General features: G+C 44.7%; 1 protein-coding gene across 1 annotated transcript; it reads left to right on the top strand.

Annotated features, from left to right (window-relative positions):
- Positions 1-605: 605 nt before the first annotated feature.
- tmod4 (tropomodulin 4 (muscle)) lies at positions 606-22,563 on the top strand. The gene is made up of 9 exons (XM_056286310.1): positions 606-751; positions 4,559-4,715; positions 7,376-7,498; positions 15,735-15,827; positions 16,191-16,321; positions 16,868-16,975; positions 18,555-18,698; positions 21,719-21,863; positions 22,248-22,563. The coding sequence occupies exons 1-9, from the start codon at positions 650-652 to the stop codon at positions 22,268-22,270; spliced, it is 1,026 nt and encodes a 341-aa protein (XP_056142285.1). The 5' UTR covers positions 606-649; the 3' UTR covers positions 22,271-22,563.
- Positions 22,564-24,432: the final 1,869 nt, after the last annotated feature.

Raw genomic sequence — 24,432 nt, 5'->3', positions numbered from 1 at the left:
CATGTTAAAAACACACAAAACCTCCCGGATGGAGACCCCCCCCGGGGACCCCCCCAAATAAAAATGAATAGAATAGGGGTCCATGGCATAATCGTATTTATTCAGCGCTCTGGGTCATGAAAGAATATAGGAGCCCATGTGCAAAAGGGAAATCATATTATAAATCCGTGACAGGTGAAAGATTAAAAAATCCATTGAAATAAATGGGGTTTCATAAAAGACTTTGGGCAAAGTGCTTTTAGAGGAAAATATGAAGAAAAATATGAGTTTATTGTGACTACGTTGGAATTCTGGTTTGCATCATATTTCCATGAAACGGGAACGCCGTGTCTCCGTCCAGTGTCACACAGGAGACAGGAAGTCTGTGTTTGTCCCTCCCGAGACACCGGAACAACTTTCACCCCGTCTCACGTCCTCACACGTCAGGTCAGACTTGGCTTGTGGGCACGTTTTACACACAGCACATCACAGGTTGCCCCACAGCGTATACACCAATCACATGCTGCGGGAACGAGATGCAAGAGGGAAAAAAGGCCCCGTGGATGTAAAATAAAACCTCTCCTCCTCCCTCCTCCTCTCTCCTCCTCTCTGTGTTGCTCAGGGCTGTGTGCAGCGGTGTGTGTGAGAGTGTGTGTGTGCATGTGACATCATGTCGGACCCCAGGGACATCGATGAGGACGCCATCCTGAAGGGCCTCAGCGCCGAGGAGCTGGACCAGCTGGAATATGAGCTGCAGGAAATGGACCCCGAGGTACGGAGGAGCGCATGATGATTATTGTTATGTTTTTTTTTATCTATCTACTCATTTATCAACATCTGATGACTTCATGTGGCGTCCAAGTCCCAACAGACGCCCCGCTCCATCGTCTCATACACATTTGGTCAGTTGTTGATGGATCAGACAACTGATTTCTACGTTAAAGCCCATTATAAAATGCAAGGATGCAATTTCAAAACGAGGTTAGTGTAAGATAAAGTCTTAGTAGAAGTACTAAGAATTGCACATGGGTGTTGGGGGTCGCTTGGGTTGTTCGACCTATCACCCCCACCCCCAAAAAAAGCAAAACAAAAAAAGCATAAGGTCCAAAAAAAAAGGTCCAGCCAAACTGTATTCAGTGAAACCAGGCAGCAGATACCTTAGCAACAAAAAAAGCTCAGGGGCTGAACCATATGACGGGTTTCAGGCCTGAGACCTCCGTGATTCGGCGATCCGTCCCCGAAATTACAAGCGTTAGTAGGCAAGAAGTGTGTTGGTAACCAGAACAGGTCAAAGGTCGGCTTGCATGAGGGATCCTGTACAAATGAGTTCACTTTTTGTGAAGAGGGACCCACCACTTTTAGTAGGCTGACAATGGCCCTGATCTCAGTACTGGTACTGCAGTACTACGAGTAGTATTGCAGTACTACTACTACTAGTAATAGTACTGTAGTACTAGTATTAATAGTACTGTAGCATTGCAGTACTATTACTAGTATTGCAGTACTACTAGTAGTAATAATACTGTAGTACTAGTATCACTAGTAGTACTGTACTAGTAGTACTAGTACTGTAGTACTGGTAGTAACCCCACAGCCTCGGAAATGCTTGCTGACATCATACCAGCACATTGACTAAATAAAAGTATAAAAGTACTTTTCGTGTCTGGAGACTATTAATGAATTTGGCAAGCTGACAGACACCTTGGGTCGGTTGTTCTCTGCCATGTGCAGTCGGCGGCTGAAACTGTTTCTCAAAGCCAAGGAGTTGCTTCGTTGTGGAAAATGTTATTCATGTTGTTTTTTCACAGTGAGAACAAACCACATGGGGTCATCACGTAAAGTTGAATCAGTTCATCTGGACCCAACGTTTATTGAGAGAAATGTTTCATCCCTCATCTAAGTGACCTCTTCAGTCTAAACTGACTGCAGGTACCCCCACCCTTATAAACAACACAGTGGTTTAACGACCCAAACCATATGCAAATTACTGTGACCATTAACTGGAGTTACAATGGCCATGTGTACTAGTCACAGAGGATTTGGGAATAGTTGCAATCACAGCATTGTGAGTCTGCAGTCTAAACTGGAGTCAGTTTAGACCAGCAGTGGCTAACCATGTGCCACGGAGAGCCATGTGTATGCAGGTTTTCATTCCAGCCGGACTCCACACCAGGTGATTTCACTGATTAGCAACCCTTCAACCAAAGAGGAAGAATGTGTCAGTGAAATCACCTGGGGCCTCATGTATCAGTCATTACTATGGGAAAACTTGTGCGTACACACCCATGGGATTTTTTTAGCCCTGAAGTTTGTCTGAGACCAGTGTAGAACCTGGGTAACCCCTGGATTTAGACACCGATTGGCTAACACTGATGTCTTTGCAGAACTGGGTGATTGCTCGTTTCAAGAGGTTAGGAGGAAGGAATTACAAATAACCACCATGCTTTGCTTCTGATTGTCAGACAATCTTGAGAGTTAAAAAATTCCATGGGGGTGTACACACAAATGTGCCCATAGTAATGACTGATACATGAAGCCCCTGGTGTGGGGTCAGGTTGGAATGAAAACCTGCATACACATGGCTCTCCATGGCACATGGTTAGCCACCACTGGTTTAGACTGAAGAGGTCACGTAGATGAGTGATGAAACGTATCTGTCAATAAATGTTGTATCCAGATGAACTGATTCAACCTTCTCCAATTCTTCTCTGGATTACTGAGCACAAACCAAGACACATAGGATCGTGGAGACGGGGAGAACAGTTTGTAATGTTTGTGACACACACTGTGAGCGTTCAAGTCTGCCGTCACATAAGCACGGTTTTAAAGCGTGCTGTTTGTAGACATTTTTCCAAACAGAGGAGCTGTTGGAAAACGCTGACCCCCCCCCCCAAAATGGCGGACACCGATGTGACCCTAAAAGCAAGCAGCAAGTTAACCTTCAGTGGTGTGGAAATGGGAGGCTAATTGATCTTTTATCAGTAAAGGTACATCGAAGTAAACTGTCGTCTACTCGAATGTCTCTGCCGTCTAAAAACAGAACGGTAAAAAATGACGATTAATAAAAAAAAACTAATAAATCAAATGAACATTTCAATAACTTTTTGTTTAAAACTGACCTTTGTCGCAGTTGTGTTGGTGCACGCGCACAGGATATGCATTTCCTGTACGTGCCAGATGGTCCGTCTGTTCATTTCATACTGTCAGAATAGTATTGCAATAAATTAGGGGGGCAGCCCGGGAACCGCCGCCACAGCCGAGACGCGAAACCGTATCTCCTGCCCCGCGGGCGACAACGTTAACCAGTCGACTAAAGGGTCTGACTCGTTCGCCAAGGGCTAACGTGTCTAGTTATTCGTGTACGTTACAGGATACTAGGAAAATTAGTGTATAGTATGGATTTGGGACATAGCTACGGGTCTTCGTTTAACTAGCTGTTTTCATCCATTAATAGATTGTTGCTGCAACACATCAGAACATGAGAGTTTGTTTCTGCTCGCTAGATATCTGAGGGCACTCTCAACAACGACGAACTTCTGGGGACGACGGCCAGTATTTCGGGGCTTCCGGTGTAGCTGCTGGCTGTTCGCTTCCGTTTTCTACGAAGACTTCCTCTTCCGTACGTCCATCATTGTTTACAGTCGGGTTAGAGACGCGAGAATGGAGTCGGGAGATGACGTCAATGACTGGATTGTTTCACAAGTGTAACCGGTTATTTTTTTGCCCGGTGCGGGATTCGATACGGGGTGTATTGCACCACGAGGCGACATCACTAACCGCTCGGCTAAAGGGTCAGACCCGTTAGCTAGGGGCTAGCTTGTTGGCTAACGGGTTGGACCCTTTAGTGGACTGGTTAGCGTAGTCGCGGGCGTCCCGGCTGCGGCAGTTCCCGGCTGCCTCCCGATAAGCAGGGGTTGTTTTAGTCCAGAGAACATGTTAAAAAGTTGTTGGAAAGGAATCCGTAAATCCGTAACGCCCAGTTACAACTTTTGTCCACTAGATGGCACAGTCTGGAAAATGGTAAGGTTAGCGAGCCGGATGCGTTTCACTTCTTGTTTCCGTTCTGATTGAGCCTGGTAATGCACGCACGGAGTGAATGGGGTTGGACATAATAATCTTCCTCGCTGTGAGAATTGTCTTCCCCTGAAACTGGAGCACAAAACAAGGACTCTGTGACAGGAATAATTTCGGCTTGTAAGCCCACTGCTGTAGTTTGTACATTATATAGTACGTTTTCCTAGCCTTGGACGCTACCGGAAATAACAGAACCCCCAAAGAAAGAGTTTTGTCCAGTGTGGTACATAATTCCATAGGTTACATGCATATAAAAATGTTAATAGACATTAATGTGAGGGCCTCCCGTTTAATTTCATCGAACAGTTCACTGTCTAATGTATCCTAGATGTTTTGAGGTGGGCAGATGAACTTCCATTTTGTTAGAAACACAAGAATGAACAAAGAACACAGACTAAAAAGGAACTGCAGATTTTCAGAAATAATGATGTCATCACATTTTTCTTCCATTAGCACACGTACAAAATGCCCTGACCACATAACCTTAGTCCTGCCATTCTCCCAGAATGCCATGCTGCCGGCCGGCATGCGGCAGCGTGACCAGACCAAGAAGAGCCCCACCGGGCCCTACGACCGCGAGGCCTTGCAGGAGCATCTGGAGAAGGTGGCGCTGGAGCACGAGGACAGAGAGGACCTGGTGCCCTTCACCGGGGAGAAGAAAGGTGAGAGAAGAGGAGAACTTTAAAAACCAAAACCTCTCCGGTGTTAGAGATCAACGCTAGCTAATATCTATCTTGTTTTACATCAAATGCCAGTAAAATCTATCAATCAGTGAAGTAGGGAAACTTTTCTATGCAGAATGTTGGACTCTTGTGCAACTTCAAAGCCTGCAGAGGGCATTCTGGGAAGGTTTTTTTTAGACCTTTTTTTAGGCTGTTAGGTTAAAAGTTATTATTTGACTGAAAATCTGGATGTGAGTATAAGGACATTAAAGTAGCAATCTGATTTTTCTTCACTAATAAACAGTTACTATGTTCTTCATGTGTATGATGGAGTCAGGTTCCATAACACTACCAGTAATCTTTTCCATGGTTGGAGACACTCTCCAGTCTCCGTATACCGCCGCTGAGATGTTTGGACTGGGTAGGACGAACACTGGTGCAGCGGCAAACATATACGTGTTGGATAAAAGACTGAAACGTGATGCCGGTGTGGCCATGACAATCAATAGGACTGTGCAACAGTGTTCCCATATAGTGTGATGTAGTTTGTAATACATTAGACTGCCTGCGTTAGCTTTGGTCCCAGGGTCCATTATTACAAGGGTGGGAACTGTTTACTGCTGAGATGACGGCACACCAGCCACAATGGCTGTTGCATCTTGTTTGTAGTTTCACTCTGACGGAGGGAGGAACAGATCGGGGAAATCCAGGATTTCAGTTTTAATAGTATTATTCCTATTGTGTTGACCAACCATTACCTGAACAAGCAGACTTCCTGACTTCACATGTTGTCTCATTTGGGGGTTTTATGAAGATGCCGTATTGTGAAACATGAGCAGCATTGTAGGCATTACATCATTACAGTGTATTTCTGTATGAGATGCCTATCATAGGTCCTACAGTTTTAAATGATGTCATATCATGTGAAAAATCTCCATACGGGGGCGTCCCGGTATGATGGAGCTTGTACCGCATATCAAAGCTGACCACAGTGACCTGGTTTGCATCCAGCCCGGTCCCTTTGCTGAATGGCATCACCTCTCTCTCCCCTGCATTTCTTTTTTTTTTTTTTTTTTGATTTTTGACTTTTGCTATACTTTATTAATCCCCGTGGGGAAAGTCCTCTCTGCATTTAACCCATCCTAGCTGTGTAGCTAGGAGCAGTGGGCAGCTGCTGTGCAGCACCCGGGGACCAACTCCAGTTCGTCTTGCCATGCTTCAGTCAGGGGCACAGACAGGAGTATAAACCCTAACATGCATGTCTTTTTGATGGTGGGGGAAACCGGATCATCTGGAGAAAACCCACCACAGACACGGGGAGAACATGCAAACTCCACACACAGGACGACCTGGGATGACTCTCAAGGTTGGACAACCCCGGGGTTCGAACCTAGGACCTTCTTGCTGTAAGGTGACAGCGCTAACCACTGCGCCACCATGCCCATCTTTCTCCACTGTTGCTTCAAATAATGCCGAAAAATGCCACAAAAAAAAAAAATCCCAATACACGTTCATAGCTCGGCTCCCATGTCCTACTTAATACAGTGCTCTTTGGGTATGGTGGCTCAGCCTTGCTAAATGACTGGAAAGGGCAACGAAATATAAGTCGGCAATGCTCCGCTACACAGGAACGCTTTGCTCTTTAAGTCTGTGTGGAGTTTCTCCCCCATGGTGGTCTCTTTTTGGTGTCTTTTCTCTTTCCATTACAGTGCTGTTGGCCAACATGTCCGGGCCTATGCCAGAAAACAGCCCAGCGCAGTAGGGTTTTTTAAGTCTCCAATTCAACTAATTCAATGACTACAAATTGATAACACAAAGGGTGTAGTCAGAATCTGTCTCACATTTGTGTTATTTGTTTTTCTGGGGGATCCATAGCAATTAAAATGAATGAGAAAAGCCCAATAAAAAAAACACAAGAAGGCACATCTGGGTTACAATGGAAATTTTACTTTATTAGAGAAAGCCCACAAATCCTTGATAAGCCCCGGCTTTCTAGTTTTTTGGGAAACTTGATCCAAACTAAACTTCTACTTAAACAAATACAAATGTATTTAGGACACAGTCTGGTCTCTTCTGGACGGGTTTAGTAATTTCACAGTCAGCCAGACCTCCCAAGAGACAACACAATTTGCAGGTCAGATGGTACTGAGGTACAAATGTGATTGATCTGTTCAATTCAAATCAGTAAGACACATAATCACTTTCCTCATCAATTTCTTCATCATCTACTGTACTCCAAAAATAAGTTGAGAAGATGTGTGACAGAGTCAATATCTCCGTATGACACAGACAAGTCAATTGCTGCAAAATATGAAATTTTTATTCTGTTAACAAGCTTTATTATTTCATGTTGAGTAGTCTATTCTCAATGGGGATAAATGAGCTATCGAACCTAACAGAAAATCATAGTAAGGTTATTTTTGATTACTCTTACAGCTTCCCCCATTTCTATTTATCTCTTTTCTTCAGCTCCTCTCTCCCTGTCCTGCAAACCACTCCGTCTCATTCTACCTCATTCGCTCTCTCAACCGTCTCTTTCTATAATTCTCTTTTGCTCTCCACTTGCATCCATTTCTCTTATATATCATTTATCTACCAGACATCCAATCTAACCATTTCTGTCTGTTTGTCTGTTTTTCTGTCTGTCTGTCTGTCTGTAGGAAAAGCCTTTATTCCAAAGGCAAACGCAGGGCAGATTCCTGAACATGAGCAGATCACCCTGGAGCCGGAGCTGGAGGAGGCCCTGAAGAACGCCACAGATGCTGAGATGTGCGACATCGCAGGTTTGAGAGTTGCACGTACACAGTACAACAAACCACTTCAACAGCCTCCTACTTACTTCCACTTACCTGTGCTACGCCACCAATTTAGACCTCCAGCTAAAGCGACACACCCTTCCCTAAAAAAAAAAAAAAAAAAAAAGTATTGCAAATATGACAGTGGTGATACCCAGATCCTTAACCTGATCTTACTGTTGAAAGACTATAGTTTTGTTAGGAAAGGGGATATTCCAATATGCATATGTTGGCTAAGTGGTTAGCATCTCGTAGCAGGAGGAGGGTGAAAGTGTGGAACTGAATGAAAGCGAAGCAGACATAAAGCCTAGTTCTCAGTCATCCATCCATCCATTCATCCATCCATTATCTGAACCGCTTATCCTGCACTTAGGATCGCGGAGATGCTGGAGCCTATTCCAGCAGTCATTGGGTGGCAGGCGGGGAGACACCCTGGACAGGCCGCCAGGCCATCACAGGTTCTCAGTCATCTTTCCACCATTTAAATAAATATTAAAATGACATGTTTTATTTATTTATTTTCCCCTTTTCTCCCCAATTGTACCTGGCCAATTACCCCAGCCTCTCTGAGCTGTGCCAGTCGCTGCTCCACCCCCTCTGCTGATCCGGGAAGGGCTGCAGACTACCACATGCCTCCTCTGATACATGTGGAGTCGCCAGCCGCTTCTTTTCACTTGACAGTGAGGAGTTTCACCAGGGGGACGTAGCGCATGGGAGGATCACGCTATTCCCCCCAGTTCCCCCTCCCCCCCAGACAGGCACCCCAACCGACCAAAGGAGGCACTAGTGCAGCAACCAGGACACATATACACATCCGGCTTCCCACCCACAGACATGGCCAATTGTGTCTGTATGGACGCCCGACCAAGCCGGAGGTGACTCTGGGATTTGAACAGGTGATCCCCATGTTAGCAGGCAACGGAATAGACCGCCACACTTCCCGGATGCCCCGTTGACAGGTTTGACTGTATTCCACCTTCCCAGTTGTAGGGAATGCTAACACTAGCAATCTGAACTGGCTAGCACATCACCACCCTAACGAACATCAGTACTTGTGACATTGCCTTGTGGTATTGTTGTTGTGTCGCCCAAGTTTCACTGTGAGGCAGTATTTCTACTTTCTATAGTGTCAGCAGTAGAGTCACCTCACTAGATATCACAATTTATTACATGGATTTGATGAACACTCGATTGTGATTGTTCAATTACGGCATTCTGTGGTCTGTTACTTCTGAATAGTAGACTGCTGCTATCGACAGAGTTCTAACTAATTTAATGGAAGCAATAAAATACATTTTAAATCAATAAAATCATTTTTGGCTGGACCGCAACAGCGGGGCCAGCCCTACACGTGCAGTTGTCTGTGAGTGAGTGATGGAGTTTCCCCATTGGCTGTTCCTCTTTCAGAATGAATCAGTGCAAATAGTTTTGTATTACATCATCAGCTGTTCACGGAACCCATGTCATACGTCGCTTTTTAAACATAGTTGGGCAAAAACCTCAGTTTAGTACATGTGGTTGCGGTCCAGCCGTATACTTGCTTTTAACCTAGTGTTGTTAAATAAATATTTCGTGTCAAACTGTTGAGGTCTTTACTCAATAGTTGTGTAATAAGTGGGATAATGTAGAGTGAGCCGGTCATTATCGGGTGAGGTCCTGCATCACACTGAAGGGGTTTATTTCGCAATTATGGCCAGCTCGCCGTACGTTATACCTCACAAAGCGGTCGCGCAATGCGGGCAGCAGGTGTTTATTGTGTCATTATGGCATAGCATAGCATGGTGATGCCTGAGTGTTTCACTGTGGTGCTGACCCACATAGTTTTGTCATGCAGACCTAGTTTGTCTCTTGGCCGCATGCTCCTTAACGTTTCCCTTGCTTCCGGGAACCGGGTCTGCCCCTTACAGTGTGGGTCAGACATGCCATGTGCGGCACGCCATGATCGGGGGTCCAATTCCCCTCGCTCAGCAATGTAAGAATAAATAAGGCTGACAGCAAGTCAGGCAGGGGTAGCGGGCGGGGTGATGGTAGGGTGGGTGGGGGGATTCTAGGGAGGTAGGGGTTTGAAGGGAAGGAAAGTTGGCTGGTGGGCAAAGATACCATATCTATTTAAGCCAAACAACAGGAAGCCACAGTGCTTGCAGATAGACAGTTTCAATGTGTATATTGTAATTTAAAATAAATCAACAAGATTTAATTTGTTTTTTGTCTTTTAGAAGAGGTGGAAAAATAAATTCATCTTTTTCATAATCTAATCTAGTTAATTTACATGCTCTCATTACCTCTTAGGAGAATTTAAGAGGTACAGCACACTTAAATGTGTTTTTTTTTCACTGTAGACTGAATGATATGACTGCATTGTGATGAAACACATCAAAACTAGTGTTAATACTGACATTTGTTACCAAATGTTTAAAAATCAGCATTTCATGGTTTGAAAATGCCTCAACACGCCATGTACTGTTTTAAAATCAGCCCTGAACCTCGCAAGGCCAATAGAGACAGTCGGTATTTATGGGAATGCCCACAAAACGTCACTTCCTTTTACGCCGTGGGGGGGGGGGGAACGAAGCATTCGCTACCATGCCGAAGAGTTGCTGTGTGGCTTTCTGCACGTCAAGTAAACTTAAAAATCCAGAGTTAAAGTTTTATATATTACCAAATCAAGAGATGAAATTGGTAAGCATCCTCCACCACTTACCCTGCCATTCAGTCACCATGGACAGCCAAGACTTTTCCATCCCCCTGTACAGCAGCCCAGGTCCGACGAGGCTCTTCTGTCCCCCTCCAGGATGGCTTCACATCACAATGAAATAGACAAGTGTCTGACCCAGTCATTTTGTGATGGCGTACAACCTCCACAAAGCCACTGGTAAAAAAGTTGTGAGCCTCCAAGGACCTGTAGTTGTTGTGGTTGCACTGTGTGTAAAGCCCTGTGCGATCGATAAAGCACATCATCAGAACTTAGGCTAACGGTGTTGAGGGATGTTAGCACTGCTACTGTCTTGAAACTGCGTGGAATTCACTAAAACATGCTAGTCTATTACATCATAGCATTTAATGGCTGCAATGTACTGATATCATGGTGAATTTAATTAATCATATCTATAGTAAATGTAATAGTGCCTTTTACCAGGTGATTCAGCCAGATAGAAGATATCTGGGAATGAGACTTTGGGCCGTTTAATTAAACGTGACAGCAGGGACTCTATACAAGACATGACACCTTGTTGACATTACACTTGAGTTTAAAAACCGCGCTTCCCCAGCATTTCCAGGCTGGGGGGAAGGACAGTTACCCCCCTCGCTGACTCTACCCTAGCCATAACTGACTACACACTGACTGTATGTATGCTGATTTTGGCCCAATCCCAATTCCCCCCTTGGCCCTACCCCTCCGTTTTGTGCTCGGCCGCGTAGGGTAGGGTGTCTCGTTTCTTTTGGGGATCAAGAGGTAGTGGTCATCTAGCCTTCCAAATGACCCTCCAAACAGGGTGTTTTCAGAAGCAGACTCCAAGTGGAGTGGCTAACGGGAGCAGCTGAAAGTAGTAGTAGTAGAACGCCAAACGAAGTGGTAGACAAAACTTCCCAGAATGCTTTGCGAACTGAGGCAGTGGCACAAATTTTCTGCACTTTCCTGCTCATCTGATATCGGTGTAGGGCAGAGTACCACTTTATTTGAAGTGCATAAGACTGACGTGACACCGTCATAACCATGATATATGAAGTAATTTTTATGAATGTTTATGACTGTTGTCATTCAGTGTCATTTGGTCAATTATGTCATTTTTTAATGCAAAGTTTACTGCATTGTTTGAGATGTCTGTTTTCGAGCAACAGACGCGCAAAATAGCCTATATGAAATCAAGCAGCTTGGTCCCACTCGGGCTGCTACAACAAAGACATCTCAAACAATCTCAACATTGCATATGCCCTGTGATGGCCTGGCGGCCTGTCCAGGGTGTCTCCCCGCCTGCCGCCCAATGACTGCTGGGATAGGCGCCAGCATCCCCGCGACCCTGACAGCAGGATAAGCGGTTTGGATAATGGATGGATGGATGGATAATTGACCAAATGATACTTAATGACATCAGTCATAAACATTCATAAAGAGTCCTTCATGTTGTGTGACCCAGGGGAGAAATTTCTATGGGCAGGACTACACTGAAATAGCCGATGTGTAAACATGCTTCCTGGCTATTGACAGTAGATTAATCTGTCTTGTTCTGTCCTGCGAATTTGATAATGGTTGCAAGCAACAGGCTTTAATATAAAACGTGTAGTACTATATATAATGTTATGACCATGTCCTGTGTAAACCAGGCAAAATTCCGAGCAGCACACATGACGATGATGGTGATGATGTAACGAGCGATGTCCTAGTAAATATGGGCAACGTGATCCAGAAGAGGCCCGTGTGGGTACAGGTCTTTGTTCCAACCAAACAGTTACACACCTGATTCTATTAATCAACCAATAGTTTTTGCCAAGGAGCTTCATTTGTGTACTCAGGTGTGTAACTGCTTGATTGGAACAAAGACCTGCACTCACACCGGCCCTTTCTGGATCATGTTGCCCATCCCTAGAGGGCGCTCCAAAACTAAGGGTAGGGTTGTTGGGATTTATCTACGTCATGAAATTTATATATATATAAAAAAAAAGAATATTAACGCCCTCTGATCTGTGGTGGGTGGCCCACCCCCAGCCCCGCCCTTGACCCCAGCCCTGCCCTTGAGTGTGAGTTTGAAACGGTGTTCATTTTCAAATTCATGCTGGTCGAGAGTCATCATTCACAGGGTTTACGCTATTTTTTTTTGGTAGCCTAGCTAACCTTGCGCCTTTATTACAATTTCTACCAATCATTTGAATTTCTCTCAATACACAGTTAGTTATAATGTTATCATTTCATCATTTTCAATTGTGGCGCAATGGTTTGGACAGTGCTTTTGATTTTAACGGCTGTAGACGTACCAATGGACAACTTGGTCGGTTGTGCTGGGCTCGCGCCGCGGAGCAGTTGCACCGTTTCTCGCTTGTCTCCGCCGCGCGGCCTGTCTCGCGGGCCCCCCTCCATCCAAGGTGCTCAGCGTCACGTTGGGTGAGGCATCTTTGTTGCCGTGCCGGGGGGGGGGGGTCGGTGGAGGGAACCGGGTACGCTGGTATGTGGCAGCGACTCTCCAGCAACTCCAGGCCTGACACATCCATGCCCTCCCGCCACCTCTTCAGCCCCCCCCCCACCCCAGCCCTTACTCAAATAGTTTGCATTTATCAAATTTATGCAGTGGGTGGAGTTAGACTCAGACATGGGGGAGAACTCTTTAAAATGAGTACTACTACTTCATATAGTACTATGATGATTTGATTACCTGGCAAAATACCCAAACTGGCTCTCTCCATCTGGCCACATAATCACCCCCCCACCCACCCACCCATGCAATTGGCTCAATGATTCCTCCCCCCACCTCAAACTGATGTGTGGTGAATGTTCTGGTGCAATATGGCTGCCATGCATCACCCAGGTGGAGCTACACGTTGGTGGTGGTTGAGGTGAGTTTACCCATTCACTGTTGAGTGCCTTGGGTGTCTAGATGAAGCGCTATATGAATGTAATCCATTATTATTATTATTACAGCATACATCTATATATATATATGTATATATATACATGTCTGTTCCAGCAGTCATTGGGCTTCATGCCTGCCACCCAATGACTGCTGGAATAGGCTTCAGCATCCCCGTGACCCTGAGAGCAAGATAAGTGGTTCAGATAATGGATGGATGGATGGATGGATGGATATATATACACCCTGATGTAAAGGCCAGTTGGTTTATTCAGTACAACAACAGCAATAAAAAAGGCTTCATGTTAGTATTAGTATTCATGTGACGAATGGTGTATGAATGATAAATTACTTTTGTAATTAACTATACATTACGTTTCCTGAACTATTAATAAATTCCCTTTCTTTTGATATTGCTCAACTGATTTCCTTTGAACAGCCCGTATTACGAGCGAGGCTTTTCCTCTAGTGGGCTGGCGAGGCGGGCAGGCATCCGGGGAGGCAGATGAAGGGAGTCTGTGTGTCCCCTCCAGTCAGATTAGTCTGTCGTTTTAACCCTGGAGGCCGTCCAGATGAGGATTAAACCTCGGTTAGCCTCTGTCAGGCTTTTGTTTGGGCCTTTTTAGCAAAAGGTCTTAGAGTCACAATAGCCTGGCCGGTCATTGTGTGTGTGTGTGTGTGTGTGTGTGTGTGTGTGTGTGTGTGTGTGTGTGTGTGTGTGTGTGTGTGTGTGTGTAGGGTGGGGGGCAAGAGAGAGTGGGTTAAAGGGTCATTATTAAGATTTTATGTGGGTCTTTTTTTTTATTTCACAGAGTCCATTTGTAAACTATGGGGGGTTTATTCTCGGGGCTGTCCAGGATGACGTTAGCGTGTTCACCCCCCCCCCCCCCCGAGCAGGCAGCTGTCTCCCCAGACTCCCTCTCCTGACAAGGCCCTTCCCATGGTTCCCTGCACCAGAGCGGGGTGGGGGGGCTGATGGGGGGGGGGGTTGCTGTCACAGCAGTTGGTGTGCGATACGGTTTAGTGGAGAGACCGGCTGGGTGCAATGAAAGTGAGGAAGCCGCCCGCAGCTTCGCCTCCTGCTGTTCATAAACAGTAACAACAAGAGAAAACAGTCAATGAGTCTTTTTTTTTTCTTCCCCCAAATACTTTTTTCCTTTGGTAAATTAATCTCCAAATTATTCTTTGAATAAGTGAAAACAATCTTATCTCAGAGATAATTTCACCCAATGAGTTTTTGTTAAACAAGCTATCTACCTTAGTTCAGGGATGTTTTAATTTCTCGAAATGCATGCAAAAACTGAAACTTTATTACAAACAAGGGAAACTTAACGGCATTCTATACCAAATGCAACTTGACTTCATGTCTTTAGAGGGATGTTCATGTCCAGTGTGTCCTGCTTGTCTTTAGGGCAGCCATTGTGTTTCATCTGGTCATGTAAAATTAGCGAAGCTCGTCTGAGCGAACTCATACACAGTTTATATTCAACGCTCACGGTCTTCAGTGTCTACATGTGGCCGAAAATAGCGATGAGAGAGAGAGAGAAAGAGAGAGAGAGGGAATAACCTGCATGTAAAAGGGAACCACTTTTCATTTCTAGTCTCATATCAGATGACATCATTTGGTGTGAGGTGTCTCGGCCTCAGCTGATTGTACTTCAAGTTCACTCCGAGTGCCATAAATACTTTAATTTGGGGGCTTTTAAACTGTAGGCTTATTAACAACAAGAACACTTGCAGTGCTTTGTGGCTGCCCTCCGTCCACACCCAACATTATTCACATGAATGTGTGATATCATAACGTCCCCGGGGGGGGCCTGCGGACTGAGCGATTAGGGCTAGTGACTGGGTTTCCGGCTCGCTCTCCAGGAATCAGCACAGACAACAATATCCTTATCTGGTCAAGCAGACACACAGAGTAGACACACCCATAACATGAAGCAACACGGCACCGGGGACCTTTACATTGTTTTGCAGCGTGAGGGAGGTGCACGGCGGTCATGTGAAAGTATTTGTTAGAGATACGCCTTTATCAAAATCGGAATAATGTCATTTGCCGAGCACAGTGTAATGGGGTTTGAATCGGTGGCATTGCTGCAAGCACATAGGCACATATCAACAACGGCACATGCCAACTGTCACAGCTAGGCAAGGCGAGGCGAGTTTATTTGTATAGCACATTTTACACACAGGCATTTCACAGTGTTTTACATTAAGGCGTAAAAGACATTAAAATATACAGGACAAGATAAAAAGATTAAATAAGAATACTAAAACAGAAGTTAAAGTGTTAGTTTTCTGCAATTGCTGCAGTTTGCCGAGGACTGCAAGAGCAAGGCAACCCGGCTCCTGGTTTCAGAATGTAGAAATCTGGGGATGGGGTGGGGGATCATGAACGTTGTTTCAGTCAGTACCGTTTGGCAGCCCCTGCCGATATTTACTCATCGTATTATGAAAGCCAAAAAAAAAATCACATATAGGACCTTTGACATCGGCACGCATGAAACGGACAACAGAACCTCACATCCTGTACAATGTATGAGGTCAGTGCAACATTTGGTCACACATGCAGGATCCATCATGAAGAATCTGACTCCTGCATCGGAGCCTTCAAGTTGCGTTGCCTTACTGTGTTTACAGTAATCATTTTCTGTTTTTTGCAGCTATTCTTGGGATGTACACCCTGATGAGCAACAAGCAGTACTATGATGCCCTGGGCACCACTGGCACAATTGCCAACACAGAGGGCATCAACAGTACGTATGGACAAATTCCCTCACAGGCCTGTTTTAATGTGGGGAGGTGTTCTGGTAGCTCAACCCCATGTCTGGGCTTTAAATATGACCTCTTCTACTCAACTTTACTGTCCCTCTTTAAAAGTTTGACTTTGAAAACTGTTCTAAAACCAGAAATGCTGTAAAAAAAAGATGGAAAAATGTGTTCTGGTATCCTGAGAACCACTGGCCTGTTTAGGTTTTTATAGTTAAAAATAAGTAAAGCTGTGAGCTTCATTTCAAAATGAGATGCCACCGTCCATAACAGTTGTCACCTTCAAGTTCATGCACTCAGCAATAGAAAATGGAGCACTGCTTTAAGCTGTGATGTTGTGGTTCCTTTAGGTGTAGTTAAGGGGGATTCGTTCAAGGTCTTCCCAGAGGAGCCTCCCAACCCCACCAACGTGGAGGAGACCCTGGAGAGGATCCACAGTAATGACAGCAGCCTCACGGAGGTCAACCTCAACAACATCAAGGTCAGCTCAGTAAGACACTATGGAGATCCAGGATGGCGTAACTGCACTATGTCGTTTTGAGAGGAATAAAAGTGGCTAAAATTCTTCTGCTAATGTTCAGATCCTGTTGTTAATCTCATCACATGGCTGTTGTCTGTGAGATAGACGGTGAGCCAACACACGGCCTCCGGTATGCGTCATTGTATTGGAAACATTGTGGAAGGTGACTTGGCTGCAGCTTCAGCTACTGTCTCCTCCTTTAAATATAAAAGAGTCAAATTCAGAAAGACACATTTTCCCATTTATAGTAAAGTGGTTGTATTGTAACTTTGCATAGGATGTGAGGTCTTGCTGTTGTTGCGCAACGTACAAGTATGGACTGTGTTTTCCTTTGATTTGAGTCTTTCTCAACAGTGCTGCCCAGACAAATCCTACCAAACAACAAAGCAGTGATTGTACTTATTTACCGTAGATTTGTGTTTTCAGAATTCCCCAGTTGCTTTAACCCCCCCCCCCCAAAGCACAGCTTAACAGCTGTAGAAGGTGACCTCCTTGTTTGTGTGGCAGGACATTCCCATCCCAGTGCTGAAGGAGGTCTTCGAGGCGATGAAGGGCAACTCTCACGTGGACTGTCTCAGCATTGCTGCGACGCGTAGCAACGACCCTGTGGCCTATGTGAGTAGAGCACCCGGTGGTAAGAGACGCTATGCTAACGCTTCCTCCGGAGTCGGATCGCCTAATCAGGCGTTAAAGTGATCCATACGTTGTGATACACTGATGTCTAAGTCCCTGTAAGCTGGCACCTTGTCCACCTCTGTACCATTCACATCGCTTTATAATCGTCAGTCGCACGGACACAGCCTGGATCAGCACTTTATCTAAGACTCTTTGAGTCTTAGATAAAGCGTCTCTGCACTACCATTGAATACTCTGGGTTATGTTAGAAAAAGGAAACAGGAGGTAAATGTGACTTACAGGGAATTTGTTTATCTCCTGCGTTTTTCTGACTGTAACTGCTTACGAGTATAAATCTGAGACGATTGCTCTGAGTCACAGTATAACAACACTTGGCACATTGAAAATAGATGCATATTCATATCATCTTCCCACGCTGCCATCTTCCCACACTGGAGGCTTTGTGAATTCACGTTTGCGGCGGCCTCACCCAGTACCGTCCATGCAGTGTCTTTGTCCACATCTGCGTCTACGTTTGTTTTGTCTTTGTTTGATGGCTGGGAGAGCTGGCATTGGATTGGGTGAGAGAGCTTGGTCTGTCGCATCCTGTGGGCCCAGGGACCACGGCCCTGCCTGGAGCTGTGCCTGAAGAGGTAACATAGAGGGCGGTCTGACAGGACGCGGAAGTGGGGCAGGCCAAGCTAACTGCCAGCCCATGCAGACCAGCAGTTCCGATAACACCGAGGGATGTCTGGCGGCGGCCTCGCCTGGCTTTGACTGTGTTTTAGTGTCATCGTGTGGAGTGTGGGGAGGTGTGTTGAAGGTGTCTGGCTGGGAGAGCTGGCGTTGGATCGGCTGGGGGAGCCTGGTCTGCTGTGTCTGGTGGGCCCAGGGACCACAGCCCTGCCTGGAGCTGCGCCTGAGGAGGACACACCGAGGGCGGTCTGACAGGATGCGGAAGCGGGGCAGGCTAAGCTAACTGCTAGCCCATGCAGACCAGCCGTTCCGACAGTCATCCTGGCTGGCGTTTGTTCTCTGGACAGTGCATTTTTGGACTGTGTTGCACTGAGTGGACTGTGTTGTTAACACTGTGTGTGTGTTTTTTATTTTTTTGCTTTGTTCCCTCTGTTTTTAGTAGTGTAATTTTTGGGAAATTTGGGATGTGTGTTTTTGTCTTTTGTGTTTCACTGCTGTGGGCTGGTGGAAACAGAATTTTGTTTCTTTTGTGTACGTAAGTACATGAAAGAAATGACAATAAATTGTGCCTGATTCCTGATTTGTAACACATACATGCATATGGCCCCTACCCTAATTGCAGTTTGTAGTCCTGTTGTCCCCCACTACACACACACACACACACACACACACATTAAAGCTAGCTCTTTCTTTCTCTTTCTGATTTTTAACTTTTTCTCATCTAGAATGCATCGCACTGCATTTGGATGAATAATGTCTCATATAGTTGAATATTTTAAAAGTGTGTGTGTGTGTGTGTGTGTGTGTGTGTGTGTGTGTGTGTGTGTGTGTGTGTGTGTGTGTGTGTGTGTTTACATATGTATGTACTGTACATGGTTGCCAGGCGTGTGCTGAGATGCTACAGGAGAACACCAGTCTGCAGAGTCTTAACATCGAGTCTAACTTCATCACTGCAGAGGGAATGATGGCCATCATCAAAGCCATGGCCAGCAACGCCACGCTGGTGGAGCTGAAGATTGACAACCAGGTCAGACCCGGAAATATGGATCATCCTTTATATTCCACAGTGGGCCCAGACATGACTGAATTTACATGCAAACTAAACACTGAGCTTTTATTGAAAGTTGGACAATACAACACAAATGACTAAAGCTACAGTCCTGAAGACATGCAAACAAATTTTTTTTCTATTGCACGTTTACGCGACAACGGTCTTGCTAAAAACGGAAAAGTTTTTCCTTCGCCTTTTAAAAAAAAGTTCAGACGACATCGTTTTGAATACGAGCCGCATGCACACGGATCCGCAAAAAAAAAAAAAAAAACGATGTAGTATGCATGCCAGACCAGTAGTTGGCGGTGAAACTTTGTAGTAGAGAGCCTTTCCGGTGGACCCCAATAGACCACTGCACTTCCGCGTTCGAATGTTAGAGCGGGGGGCGCTAGTGGGGGATAGAAGCCGGCAAGTTTGAACACGGTTTAAATGGCTAACTATGTCGCTACGTTGGCTGCTGCGGACAAGAACCGATATTTGCGAAAATTCGCAGTATCGGTGGCCAGTGTCCTTTCAAGGGACAGTAGTCCGGGTGCATGGGGTCCTTTGCATTACACCCTGAAATGATAAAGGGCAAAAATTAAATCACACATCATGACCTAGAGCAGCCATGGGGAAAAGACATAGGAACTAGGCTACATTTTCAACAAATGTTTGCATTTTATTCAATTATTACTTTTTACTGGATTACACATGACTGCATACAATGATGCATGATATACTACTCAACAAGGATGACAATAATAATGTGATAACAATGTTTGCATTTTAACTGGGTATGGGAGACCGAGGTAGTTACCCCTTGTTTCTAGGAAAGATAAACAAAATTGAGCATGTGACCAAATATTCAGGGGGGAGGGATCATTTTATGATTTTTAATGGATAAAATACATATGGGTTTGAAGAATGTGATCCCATTCAGACAGGTTTAGCTAACTGTGGAATTCCATATAGCCACCGGCTCTTGACATTTTGGTGATTATATAATGTAGAATAGACGTAACCTATTATTAGCTGGTTAAACTAGCTAACATTACCAGTGATGAAGTGCAGACCGCAGACGTAAACATGTTTGCTGTCAGATCCCAAAGTTGTCCATCCTTGTCGTTCCTTCTGATCGCCCGGAGCCATTTCAATCGTTTTTCTCCCTCCTTCTGCCTTTTAGGCAATACAAAAAAAAAGAATATTTGGGTTGTTTTTCTTGTTAACAGTACAGTCCACCACACAGCAACTTTTGGGCATCGTAGCTACGGCTAGGCTGCGTATCTAATACAGTGCGGCTTGGCGGCTTGGGTTTTCTATACCCCTCTCCTGGCGTCCTGTTGTCAAGGTACCCGGAAGTGTTCCGGTGGTCTACAACACCATGCGCATGCGCACAAATGCTTTCTTAGAGCGGTGCGTAAACAGCCAATGGCGAGAATACGCTCGAAAACAGATCATTTTGGATTGAGAATTTGGCGGATGTAAATAACGCGTCTCCGCTGATCACAGTAATGGTGCAGCAAATCTACACTTTGCTGGAGGAGCATTAATAAACTTAGCAGAGATAACGGCACAAACACAGCTCGGTAATCCGCCACTGTTAGTGTGCGTTCGCTTCTTACTCGCGCATGGCTACTTGACTGAAAACGTAATACGCATGTGCGAAGTGGAACCGTGACGTCAAGGTTTTCACAGGAGCCGGTTTTGCAGGTTTACACGGCAACGCTGTAGTTGCGTTTTCAAAAGGTGTCACTCTGGAACCAGGTTTCAAAAGTTTGCGTTTTTGGCCCCCAAAACGCCGTTGTCGTGTGAACGAACGGCCAAAACGCAACAATACTTTACCGTTTTATGTTGAAAACGTTGCCGTGTAAACGGCACAGTAATCCTCTCCATCACTGCTGTATTTAAGATAGTAGCAAATTAAGATGGCTCACCATTGCAGAAAAGGCATAGAAGACCTTTACAGACTGATACGATAATGTTAATAGTGTAAACTAGTAATAAGACACGTTAGCCCCTAGCCAACGGGTCTGACCCTTTAGCCGAGCGGTTAGTGACGTCGCCTTGTGGTGCAGTCCACGTCATATCGAATCCCGCACCGGGCGAAAAAATAACCGGTTACAATAGTTAAATCCCAGGTTCAGCCATGTTTTATATGTTTAGCGGTAAAAATTCAACAGCGCTGGCCACTATTTCAAATGGATCTCTAGGATTTGGTGGTGAAACACCAAACTACCACAGTATCTATAGATGTCAGTATGTCAAACAGAAACAGCAATCTTCGGGATTGTAGCTCTAAAATGAACCCAGATAGACAAGACATTATCCACACTATTATCCACACTATGCTCTGTAGTGACTGTAAAGTGGTTGGCTTTTATTTCTTGCACTATTATAAGTCTTGTAATAGGATTTCATAATTTATCTCATCTTCATAATGTAAAGAAGGCTGGATCCATGTAAACATCATGCTTTGATTGTATTAGTGCCTTTAGTTACAGTATACATAATTACAGTAATTCTTTGATTTCTCTCTCATTAATAGAGACGTGTGCACCTTTATTTGAGCTTTTTAATTGTAATCATCTTGCACAACTGTGCTTTGTGAGATGGCAAATATTGGTCCGCCAGGGACTCCAACACATGTCACATATTAACTGTATTATTAAGAGAGATGTCAGTTTGTATAATCATACATTTACCCTAATTACACTATTATCATAATCTTAAATTTTGTAATAAAGTTATTATTGTATGCATGTACAACAGCCACTGCGATGCATTATAGGATAAATGAATCTGTTATACTTTTTACTTCTGTTGGATTCCATGATGTATCATCCCTCCACTGCCCATCCACATTTTACTACAACCAAGGAAAAAGTCTTTCTGGGATGTGCACGGCTACGTAGTGTGGAGAACTCATTGGTAGCATGAAGTAAATAAGCAATAGGAAGGTAATGATGTCTGAAGCTGACGATTCGCTTACCGCTCTTCACATTTTCCCATCACAGCGGCAGAAGCTGGGAGACTCGGTCGAGATGGAGATCGCCAACATGCTTGAGAACAACTCAAGCATCCTAAAGTTTGGCTACCACTTCACCCAGCAGGGTCCCCGTGCGAGGGCCGCCATGGCCATCACCAGAAACAACGATATGAGTAAGTATCAGGAAGACAGCTCACCACATTGTCACGAGTATGACACACGAGACCTCTGATTTAAGGAAAACTCATTTATCACACCCTACGCCCTTTGCCAAGACATTCATTTAGTAAAGAATGAGTAATGGATGGACAGGTAAGAACTATTCAGTGACTTAACACACTAAAATACCGACCTTGGGTTTTGAGAAGAAAAATATACTATCTACATCTGTCTCAATCATTTATTTGCTTTAGAGTTTAGTGAAACTTTGGGCTACTGTGGGTGATATTGCCAGATACAGCCGTGTGTTAAGCGATGGCTTGTCCTCATAATGGAGTGGTAGTTTGATGATCACAGCATGTCTGAATCTCTCATTTTCCCTCTCTTCCTCTGTCCAGTTCGCCAACAGAGATTAAGATGAGAGGAAGTGAGAACCAAGAGGACGTTCTCTCCCAGGCTCATCAAATCAGTCCCACCCCCATTGGAGGCTACATATGCAAAGACTGCCATTGACTGCCTCGTTCTAAATTTGTCAGTGAGGTGTAACACATTTCATACTTACCCCCATCCCCATGAATCATTACAAGGCTGGTTAACCTCACATCGTGGAAATCACGTAATATCTATGTCAATGCATATCATTTCATAAACCGCAGCCGGCTTTTTGTAGATTGTTAAATCCATCATAAAGGCATGTATAGGTCACAAGCAAAACGTGAAGTGTCTTTTTTTTAGTGCTACTAGTGTGTGTTAAAGTGTGCGCGTGCATGTATGTTTGTTTGTGTGCGTGTGTGTCTGTGTGTGTGTGTCTGTGTGTGTATGTGTGCACGCGCAATGCCAACATCCTCCCAAACATCAAATGAAATTTTCATTCATGCAAAATTTTCAATGTGGTGCTATAGGATATCTGTAAATACTTGAAATAAACAAATACTTTAATATTTGTTGTTTTAAATGGCTTTCAAGTTCAAGTTTGTTCCCACACCTCAAGTGAACATGAAGATTTTATTCTGAGAATCCGCTTTTTCTTTTGCTGCCGCCGACAGTTTGAAATAGCGAGATGCAATACTGCATCTCATACTTCACAGACAACAGAGAGGAGCAGGAAAAGCTGACTTGTAAAGACTTGCAACACGTGAGCAGATGATTTTAAAACAAAGCAAATGTTATTTTACCATCACCGATATTCGATAAACCCACTAATACTCAGTAGTTTCATACCAAGATGTGTTATCACTTGAAAAACCTGGCGATACCTTATGATTGTTGTGCTTCCTTTTTTCAAGATATAAGGATAATTTAAAGGTGGGCTCCAACGCAAAATAACATTAAACTGATTAATTATGACGTGTTAAGTCTCTGTTTGCGGAAATAAATTGATTGCTTTTGGTCAGGGGTACACGTCGACTTTCTTGCTCATGGTATGACATAGGTCGTGTTATAGGTTTGTAACCCCTTGAAATAGCTCATTAATATTCGCCTGTCTGTGCTATGATTGGTTGAGTACGAATATGTCGTCATACAGAAGCGACGGAGGAGCTAGCTGATTGAGAGAACTACAACGAGCAGTATGGGTGATTTTTGGCGACCGCCCCCTGAAGGCAAAGGGGGCGGAGCCTAAGAAACCGCATCCCTGACCTAAGAGAAACTTGCGTTGCAGGCTTCGCTAATATGAAAGTAATGGATTCAATCAGTGTTGACGGTTATAAATTGAGCGAGGACACATTTCATCAGAATTTAATGTTGAAGTCGTGAGTCGGCGACTCTGGTTGCTGCTGGAGAAGAAGAAGAAACCACCACAGGGCGATGAATGAAATTATGGTTTATTAATGGAGAAATGTTAGATTGCAGCTTTCAAGTGTCCACAATAAGAATGGATGTTTTAATGGTGGCGCCGCTACGGGAGAATGACGACTGGCTGTGTTTGTGTAGAAACTAGCGCGGTGCTAGCGGAGTTGGAAAGGGTTTGCTGTATTGAAGGGGACCGGAAACAGTTCTTCCTTTCATTTAGCGAGACCAAAAAATGGACGAGGAGGTGAAAGTGTGCATAACGACAGGACCTGGTTTTCAAGCCGTTAAATAGGAATAATTTGAAGACATTTTTTCCCCCCATCCATCCATCCATCCATGGCCCCGTGACGGCCTGCCGGCCTGTCCTGGTGCGTGAGAAACAGATCTGCGTGAGACTGCGAGACCGGAAGGAGAACTGTAACGAGCGTCGCTGCCATTTCTGTCAGATTCACGTCTGTGAAATTATGGCAAACCCTTTTAACATTTATTAGCTCGACGAGATCTCTGCAATGACGTAATTGCCTGCCAAGCCCTTTTAAACGTTTATTAGCTAGCCCCGCCCCCTGACGTCATTACAGATCTCTCAAACGTCATTGCGCCTAGTCAAAATACACGTTAAGAGGGCTTGCCATACAATTACGTCATTGCAGATATCTCGTCGAGCTACTAAATGTTAAGAGGACTTGCCATATGGAAGTCCCTCTTGGTGGTGTGCTGAAGGCAATCATTTGCGTTTCTAGGATTTGAGGACATTTGGGCTTTGCCCAGACCTCAGCAGGGGTCCAGCCCCGT

The sequence above is a fragment of the Lampris incognitus genome, chromosome 9, assembly GCF_029633865.1.
Source record: "Lampris incognitus isolate fLamInc1 chromosome 9, fLamInc1.hap2, whole genome shotgun sequence".
Taxonomy (NCBI): domain Eukaryota; kingdom Metazoa; phylum Chordata; class Actinopteri; order Lampriformes; family Lampridae; genus Lampris; species Lampris incognitus.
The sequence above is the reverse complement of the archived record's forward strand: the minus strand, read 5'-3'. Positions and strand labels throughout refer to the sequence as shown.

What these genes read in the sequence shown, in the direction of transcription:
- tmod4 (XM_056286310.1), top strand. Translation starts at nt 650, where the DNA reads ATGTCGGACCCCAGGGACATCGATGAGGACGCCATCCTGAAGGGCCTC. An exon ending in CTTCACCGGGGAGAAGAAAG is followed by an intron (nt 4,716 to 7,375) that starts GTGAGAGAAGAG and finishes GTCTGTCTGTAG; the next exon opens with GAAAAGCCTTTATTCCAAAG. An exon ending in CAACACAGAGGGCATCAACA is followed by an intron (nt 15,828 to 16,190) that starts GTACGTATGGAC and finishes TGGTTCCTTTAG; the next exon opens with GTGTAGTTAAGGGGGATTCG.